Source organism: Podarcis muralis, chromosome 2 (genome assembly GCF_964188315.1).
Source record: "Podarcis muralis chromosome 2, rPodMur119.hap1.1, whole genome shotgun sequence".
NCBI classification, from domain to species: Eukaryota; Metazoa; Chordata; class Lepidosauria; order Squamata; family Lacertidae; genus Podarcis; species Podarcis muralis.
This window is the reverse complement of record NC_135656.1, coordinates 118,766,465-118,775,279: the sequence shown is the minus strand read 5'-3', so window position 1 is coordinate 118,775,279 and position 8,815 is coordinate 118,766,465. Positions and strand designations below refer to the sequence as shown.

The 8,815-nt window shown below is 42.4% G+C and overlaps 1 protein-coding gene across 1 annotated transcript; it reads left to right on the top strand.

Annotated features, from left to right (window-relative positions):
- Positions 1-302: 302 nt before the first annotated feature.
- On the top strand, positions 303-6,031 carry LOC144324902 (vomeronasal type-2 receptor 26-like). The gene is made up of 6 exons (XM_077923603.1): positions 303-469; positions 1,730-2,021; positions 2,829-3,623; positions 4,308-4,538; positions 4,768-4,894; positions 5,133-6,031. Exons 1-6 carry the CDS (start codon positions 303-305, stop codon positions 6,029-6,031), a joined length of 2,511 nt encoding a protein of 836 aa, XP_077779729.1.
- The last annotated feature ends 2,784 nt before the right edge of the window (positions 6,032-8,815 follow it).

Here is an 8,815-nt window from a genome sequence, read left to right as displayed (position 1 = left end):
GAAGGAGACATCCTCAGCACTACCTGGAGAGGTGAGTCAGGATTGCACTTCACACCTTCTGGGGGCAAAACAGATGCTTGTCCATTGAATCTTTGGCCCTTCCCCTCAATCCCCCTTTGACCCTGAGGCCAGAGCCAGACACTTCCCTGTATTTGTAAATTAGCTGCAGCTTCAGATTTGCAAGAATGTGGAACTTCTTCTGAACCGTGGCAAGTGTGGAAAGGAACAGTCACAAGCAAAGGGTAGCTGAGAGACCCAGAATGATAACACTGTTTCTGGTGATGTCTCTCGTAACCTACGGGATGCAGCAGAGTGAAAAGTGCCTACCGATTGTGATCAGCGATGCACTTTCTGCTGTGAATTTTTACCAGCCAGCAGACCACCTTATTGGTGGAATCATATCTCCAAGATTCTTTGAAAATCAACATTCCTTCACCTTTTCCAGCAACCCCTTCAACAGAATTGAGCAGTAAGTAATGATGTATTGATGGGGTGTATTTTTGCTTCCTAGCTACTCTCCAGTTTGCTTGATGTACCTGAGTTAACCCTGTTTTCTGGTAGCCCTGATAAATCACTGGCCCCTCTATTTTGCTGAGGAAACACCTCATTCAGTGGGATTCAATACAACTGGGAAATCTGGCTAGCAATATGTTACACCAATGCAACAAACACTCTCTTTGCTTATAAACCTATAATATGTAACTAGCTGAAGCTGTCGTGGGTATTTTCTGGGGGTTGAAACAAGAATGTCTGTTGCCTTACTTTACTTTATTTAAATATTTTCGTATGCCTTTTTGCTTGGTGAAAAACAGTGTTTCAAAGCATTTTATAATGCAATTTAAGTAACTGGTTGTAGTTTTGATGTGTGCTGCTCTCCAAAGAATAACCTGTTCTCTGAAGTGTATGAAATGCTGTGCAATGAGTTTGAGCTGCAGGTCTTCTGTAGTAGGTGACGTTGGAACTGCAAAATTATTTCACCCACGCACAACAAAATCTATGCAGCTGCAAATTGTAAATGACTACTATGCTTCGTCATGTGCAAAGCAGCCTGTGGGCTCAGTTTAGCTCCAGGACCATTTTCTCTGGCTCCCAGCACAGCCCAACATAGCTAAGACTTCTTGGCTGCTCTGTGGGGCTGCTCTCCCCATAACCCCACTAGAAATATGCAAACCATTATTTGGGAACCCGTTTTGTGAGGCATTGCCTGGGAGGTTGTTTGATACAGAGACAGTTGCTAAACACTGGACCTGGGGGGGGTTTGGGGGGGTAAGGTCACCAGACAAGGGGCAGATTTGTGTTCTGGTTTTGCCTCCTTTCTCCTCCTGGAGAGCCGGTGTGGTGTAGTGGTTAAGAGCAGTGGACTCGTAATCTGGTGAACCGGGTTTGATTCCCTGCTCCTCTACATGCAGCTGCTGGGCGACCTTGGGCTAGTCACACTTCTTTGTGAAGTCTCTCAGCCCCACTCACCTCACAGAGTGTTTGTTGTGGGGGAGGAAGGGAAAGGAGAATGTTAGCCGCTTTGAGACTCCTTAGGGTAGTGATAAAGCGGAATATGAAATTCTTCTTCTCCTTGCAAAGATACTGCATATAAAGATACTGGTACACCTCTGCCTTACTTTCCCCTGTCATCTGGCCTCCTTTCCTGTTTGCTTTGATTAATACAGAAAAAAGAATGTGACTTTCATTTTCACGGAATTGAGAGTAACTGTGTGACACACTATTTTTGCAGCTGGGTGGATGGGAGGAGCGCACATGTTCTTTCATTCGCCCTTGCTGTTCAGGATATCAATGACAATCCCAGGTTCTTACCAAACATCACCCTCGGCTACAGCATATATGATACCTGCTTTCAGGGAGGAATGACTTCCGATGCCCTGATAGACCTGCTTGCTGGTGGGAAAATCAATATTCCAAACTACAGGTGTGGAAGACAGAAAAAGCTGTTGGCTGTTCTTGAAGCGGGTGAATCCGACATCTCCACACACATTGCAAGCATGTTGGGCATCTACAAGATCCCACAGGTAAGAACTGGGTTCAGGTCCAACACACCAGGCAACATGTGCCACCTAGTCAGACTGTAGGGAAAACTTAGGATGTTGTAACTGATTTTACACCAGTGTTCTGCCCAGACACTGCGGTCCAGCTCCGAGGGCCTTCTGGCAGTTCCCTCACTGCGAGAAGTGAAGTTACAGGCAACCAGGCAGAGAGCCTTCTCAGTAGTGGCACCCGCCCTATGGAATGCCCTTCCGTCAGATGTCAAAGAAATTAACAACTACCTGACTTCTAGAAGACATCTGAAAGCAGCCCTGTTTAGGGAAGCTTTTAATATTTGATAAATTATTGTATTGGAAGCTGCCCAGAGTGGCTGGGGAAACCCAGCCAGATGGGCGGGGTATAAATAATAAATTATTATTATTATTATTATTATTATTATTATTATTATTATTGTTGTTGTTGTTGTTGTTGTTGTTGTTGTTGTTGTTGCTTTACATGGTACACAGATTTGAAAAATTGTCTTTCATGAAGTGAAGAGACATATTTAGAGACAAGTAATTTCGTTGTCCCCGAGAGGGGGCAATGACAATAAAGATATTATTATTATTATTATTATTATTATTATTATTATTATTATTATTATTATTATTATTATTATTATTAGTTAAGAAGTATAAAAATGATTAAATTTAAAATATAATATTATTAAATTTATTTTTCATTAATCTCTGTGAGGTTTGCTCCAATTAAATTTGCCCTCCTCTTTCACATAGAAGTATCCACTCTTAGTCTTAAAAAAACAAACCACCAGTCTCTTTTTCTTTCCTCACCAGCTCAGTTATGGCTTTGTTCTTAATGATAAAGCCCAGTTCCCTTTTGTCTACTGGATGACCCCAAAGCAAGACACTCAGTACCAGGGGGTGGTCCAACTCCTCCTGCATTTCAGATGGACGTGGGTCGGCCTCTTTGCTCCAGACAATGACAACGGAGAAAAGTCCCTGAGTACCTTGATGCCTCTGATGATCAAAAAGGAAATTTGTATTGCCTTCACAGAAAGAGTTGTACATAAGACTTGGCTCTGGATACCCCATGAACTACCTGCCATGTGGAGAGAAGTCAATGTATTTGTTTACTTTACAGACTCTCAATATGGACTATTTATCATCATAGAAGTGGAATCTTTACTTCAAAGGCTACAAAGTGAGGGGAAAGTCTGGATAATCACAGGTCTTCAGAACAAATTCTCATTATGTGATACTGACTGCTTCCCATTTGTGCATGGCTCTTTGTCCTTTGTAATGAAGACCAAAAAAAGGATGAACAAGGACTATTATGGGCCAGTGACCTCACTTAGTCTAAACTGCTCAGAAGAACTATTTGATTGTTCATATTCAATGCAGGACTTGTCTGTGAGGGGTTTGACAAAATGCAGGGAGCAGGAGAGTCTGAAGTTGCTGCCCCAAGAAGACATTGAGAGAATCCAGTCGCAAGACAGCTACGTCAATTACTTGAGTATCCAAACTGTGGCTCAGGCCTTAAATGCAGCATATTCATCCAAATCAAAGCGGATTTCAATTGTGGGAGGAGAAGGAGGCAAGTTGGAACTTCAAAGGCTAGGGGCATGGCAGGTACCGTAGTTTTCTGTGTATAAGACTCCCCCATGTATAAGACGCCCCTATTTTTGGGGACTCTGATTTAAGAAAGTAGGGGGGAGATATCCGTGTATAAGGCGAGCTCCGATTTTGAACATTATTTTAGAGTAGAAAAACATAGTCTTATACACTGAAAAGTATGGTATGTCCGTTCTCTCTTGCAAACTGCAGTTCATTGTCTGTGCTCTGGAATTACCACAGGAAGCTGCCTTGCACTGAGCCAGATCATTGGTCTGCCTAGCTTAGTATTGTCTACCTTGGCTGACTAGCAGCGGTTCTCCACAGTTTTTGGAAGGGAAACTTTCCCAGCTTTGCTTAGAGATGCAATTGCGGATTGAATCTGGGACCTTCTGGGTGCAAGGCAAATGCTCTGCCAACTGGGCCTCTTCCCCCATCATTCTGCATTCAGAGTCAAACATTGCAGCAATGACTTGTGTTGATTTATTTCTACAAATTCTTAAGCCACCTTTCTTCATCACATCACATCACATCACATAAATGTGATCCCAGGGTGGTTTCCATAAGAATGCAATGAACATAAAATAGGAAAGAATGATAAAATAATCCAATCACATTGTTTTCACCTGCTGGCAGAAATCCATTCAGGGTCCCCATTGTGGTTTTATGTTCTCTTAATGCTGGAGTTTCCTGTTATTCTAGCTTCATCCTTTCTTGAAAGAAGTCCACTTCTATACTAATACTTCAGCTGATGGACAGTACTTGGATGAGGATGGGGCAGTGGCCGCTGACTTTAATATCGTGAATTGGGTACAGTTTCCTAACAACTCTCTTGCTAGAGTGAAGATTGGGAGAATAGAGAGAAAGGCATCCTCCAATATGAGGTTCACCATTAATCCGGAAGCAATTGTATGGCCCAATCTATTTAAGAAGGTAGGAGAAATTATATTTGTTATTTGATTCCCTATTACATCTGCTATGCTCAAACAACATTTTGAATAGTACATATAAGGTTTGGACTGCAATCTTATGGTCACTTCGCTGGAGCTAAGTCCTGCTGAGATTAATGGGACCTGCTTTTGAGTAAACATGGATAAAATTTCAGCCAAAGGCAAAATGCTACTGACACTTACTCCTTGATGCTCAATCTCTTTATGTCTAGACGGCGCCTCGTTCAAGATGCACAGAAAGTTGTCTCCCTGGATATGCCAAAAAGGTTCAGGAAGGGAAGCCGCCGTGCTGCTATGATTGTGCTCCCTGCTCAGAAGGGACCATCTCCACTCAGGAAGGTAGGGGAGGATCTCAGAGGAAAGGACCTTTGATAGGAGGGCTAATTTCTGAGCCACTCCAAACATGATGTTGCTAATGGCACCTCATGAATGAAATGCCCTCTCTTTTCCCCAACAAAACCATGTTCTTTCCTGATTTCTCCCATATGCCGACCTTTCCTCAGAATTAAAACAATGTAAGACCATTGCAGGTGTGTGACTGATATTAAGTTACTGAAGTGTCTTTTCCTCTATGCAGATGCTGATGAATGCACCAATTGTCCAGAAGATCAGCATCCAAGTGAGGACCGAGATCGATGTGTCCCCAAAGCGATCACCTTCCTGTCCTATGAGGAATATTTGGGGAGCCTCCTAGCTTCCCTTTCTCTCTTCTTATCCTTAACCACAGGCTTTGTGTCAGGAATCTTCATTAAATACAAAGAAACTCCCATAGTCAAAGCCAACAACAGGGACCTCTCCTACATCCTCCTCATCTCTCTCCTGCTTTCCTTTTTGTTCTCCTTCCTCTTCATTGGAAGGCCAAGGAAATCCACTTGCCTTCTTCGACAAACAGCTTTCAGTAACATCTTCTCAGTTGCCATCTCTTCTGTGTTGGCAAAAACCATCACTGTGGTGCTGGCCTTCCTGGCTACTAAGCCAGGAAACAGGGTGAAGAGATGGCTGGGGAAGAGTCTGGCCAACTCCATTGTCATTTCCTGTTCCATTGTCCAAGTTGTCATCTGCATCATCTGGCTGGGAATTTCTCCACCCTTCCCAGAGTCTGACATGCATTCTCATACTGGAGAGATCATCCTGCAATGCAATGAAGGGTCTGTTGCCATGTTTTATGCTGCCCTAGGATACATGGGCTTCCTGGCCTCCATCTGCTTCACAGTGGCTTTCCTAGCTAGGAAGCTGCCTGGGGCCTTCAATGAAGCCAAACTGATCACCTTCAGCATGCTGGTCTTCTGCAGCGTTTGGGTCTCCTTTGTGCCCACCTACCTGAGCACCAAGGGGAAATACATGGTAGCCGTGCAGATCTTCTCTATCTTGGCTTCCAGTGCTGGGCTTCTAGGCTGCATCTTCATTCCCAAGTGCTACATTATTATACTGAGGCCAGATCTGAACATGAGAGAGCATTTGACAAGAAAAAACTAAACATGACCTTTGGCACTTAACTCTAAGGATATCGTAGAATCAAGGAAATAGTTAAAAAGTCTGATGGGAATCTACACATTTATGAAGAGTTTGTAGAAGAGAAATATCTTCCACAAATGAGTCTTGGCGAGATGCAAAACTGCTACAAGAGAAGTTAGTACATGGAAGGACATTATTGGAAATTTTGGTTTTGTACAGGACAGGACAGGACAGTGACATTGATTTTAGGTAGTCAGGGAGGAGATGGGTGGTTTTTGGAGAAGTAAAGTTGTCAGACTCAGACATGAAGAAAGGGGAACTTTACCTCATGTAAGCAGGGCTTTTTTCATCTGGAACTCACAGGAACTCGGTTTTGGCATCTCTCAGGTGGGCACCATTGCCATTCTAAGAGAAAGAAGGGTGAGTTCCAGCACCTCTCTTTCTAGAAAAATAGCACTGTATGTAGATATGTCCTGGTATTTATGCTCACCAAAGGGGATGTGAACAATTTGACATCAGAAACAATGCTTGGCAAAAGCAAATGGAAAGTATAGGAGATTGTGTTTTTATGCCAAGAGGTTGTCTCCTCCTCTGAAATAGCTACATCTGGACAGAACCAGCCTCTCTGAAAATGTATTTGCTGTTTTGCATGTGTCAGTTTATATTATCTTTGTTGCTTTTACCTTCAGATTTCTTGTCTATATTAGGGATTCAGATTCCTGAAATAAAATCTCCTTTTATCACCTATTTCTGGTGTCTTCCTGTATGCTCCTAATAGCTGGCAAACCCCTCACCAGTCTACAACCAGTTTAGAATCTTCATGATCAGTGGACGAAACTGTCTGCAGCCAGAAATCTCAGTTTGATTATGTGCCAACCCAAATGACACTTCTTTTTTGCTAGTATGTATGTATGCATGCAAGGGATGCGGGTGGCGCTGTGGGTTAAACCACAGAGCCTAGGACTTGCCGACCAGAAGGTCGGTGGTTCAAATCCCCGTGAGGGGATGAGCTCCCATTGCTCGGTCTCTGCTCCTGCCAACCTAGCAGTTCGAAAGAATGTCAAAGTGCAAGTAGATAAATAGGTACCACTCCGGCGGGAAGGTAAACGACGTTTTCGTGCGCTGCTTTGGTTCGCCAGAAGCGGCTTAGTCATGCTGGCCACATGACCCAGAAGATGTATGCCGGCTCCCTCAGCCAATACAGCAATATGAGCGCCGCAACCCCAGAGTTGGTCACGACTGGACCTAATGGTCAGGGGTCAAAGCATCAAATTCCCCCTTTGAACTGAATGCTTTTTTTTTGTAATTTTCCTCAGTGGCAATGGTTTTAAGTTCTTCCATTAAATAAAAAATTGTATAGACCAGGCATGTCCAACTTCAAGTAGGCTGTGATCTACTATCCATTATCAAAAACTGGCACTGATCTACCACACTCTCCCATTGTCATTCTTCAACATAAAAATATTATATTTGCCTGAGGTTATGACAAAAATAACAACGAATGATAGTCACTTCCATAAAACCTGAAAAGTTCATCATAAATCAATATATTTTTTAAAAAAATACATAATCAGAACATGATGCACCGATTGTTGTTTACAAAAGCTCATGCCATAATAAATGTGTTAAGTCTTTAAAGAACCCCAGGACTCTTGCTGTTTTTCTAATGAGTCAGGGGCACATGTCAACCACAATGGTTTCCCCCATAGTTTGAAACAGAAATTGGGCAAACTGAGCTGCAGTTGACAGCCTTCAAGCACTATCTTAAGAACTGGATGAAACCTGTAGAAGCCCTTTCCCCTGGATCCAACCTACCGCTTCCATTTGAGTAAACCTAAACCAGCCCTTTCTCTTTTTCCCCCATAATTTTTTAATTAATTTTCCAACATAAATTAAAAACAATACAATACACAATACATAGACAAACAAACATATAAACACGTATAATTTCAAAACCTCTTTTTCATAAATCTTACTTCCCCGACTTCCCCATGCCTCCCCTTTCTGCATCCCTGTTTTAAAATTTCTTCAGCAACCCCTCACTTCGATTAACTGATTACTCATTTTCTTTTTTCCCTTCTTCTCTTACTTAATCATTTACAGCTGTAATTCTATATTTTTTCCTTACCCTTGGCATTTTAGCACTCATTAATTTTACAACAGTTCTTAAGATATACTTTAAATTTCTTCCAATCTTCTTCCACCGTCTCTTTTCCTTGGTCACGGATTCTGCCAGTCATCTCCGCCAGTCCCATATAGTCGATCACCTTCGTCTGCCATTCTTCCAGCGTGGGTAGTTCTTGTGTCTTCCAATACTTTGCTATAAGAATCCTTGCTGCTGTGGTAGCATACATAAAAAACGTCCTATCCTTCCTTGACACCAATTGACCGACCATGCCCAGGAGAAAAGCCTCTGGTTTCTTATGAAAGGTACATTTAAGGACCTTCTTAATTTCATTATAGATCATTTCCCAGAAGGCCTTAATCCTCGGGCATGTCCACCAAAGGTGATAGAAAGTACCTTCAGTCTCATTACATTTCCAGCATTTATTATTGGGCAAATGATAGATTTTTGCAAGCTTGACTGGGGTCATGTACCACCTATAAATCATTTTCATAATATTCTCTCTTAAGGCATTACATGCCTTAAACTTTATACCGGTGGTCCATAATTGTTCCCAGTCAGCAAACATAATGTCATGACCAATGTCTTGTGCCCACTTAATCATAGCTGATTTGACTGTTTCATCTTGTGTATTCCACTTCAACAGCAGATTATACATTCTTGACAGATTCTTAGTATTG

What these genes read in the sequence shown, in the direction of transcription:
- LOC144324902 (XM_077923603.1), top strand. Translation starts at nt 303, where the DNA reads ATGCAGCAGAGTGAAAAGTGCCTACCGATTGTGATCAGCGATGCACTT. An exon ending in GCATCTACAAGATCCCACAG is followed by an intron (nt 2,022 to 2,828) that starts GTAAGAACTGGG and finishes TTTCCTCACCAG; the next exon opens with CTCAGTTATGGCTTTGTTCT. An exon ending in AAAGGCTAGGGGCATGGCAG is followed by an intron (nt 3,624 to 4,307) that starts GTACCGTAGTTT and finishes CTGTTATTCTAG; the next exon opens with CTTCATCCTTTCTTGAAAGA.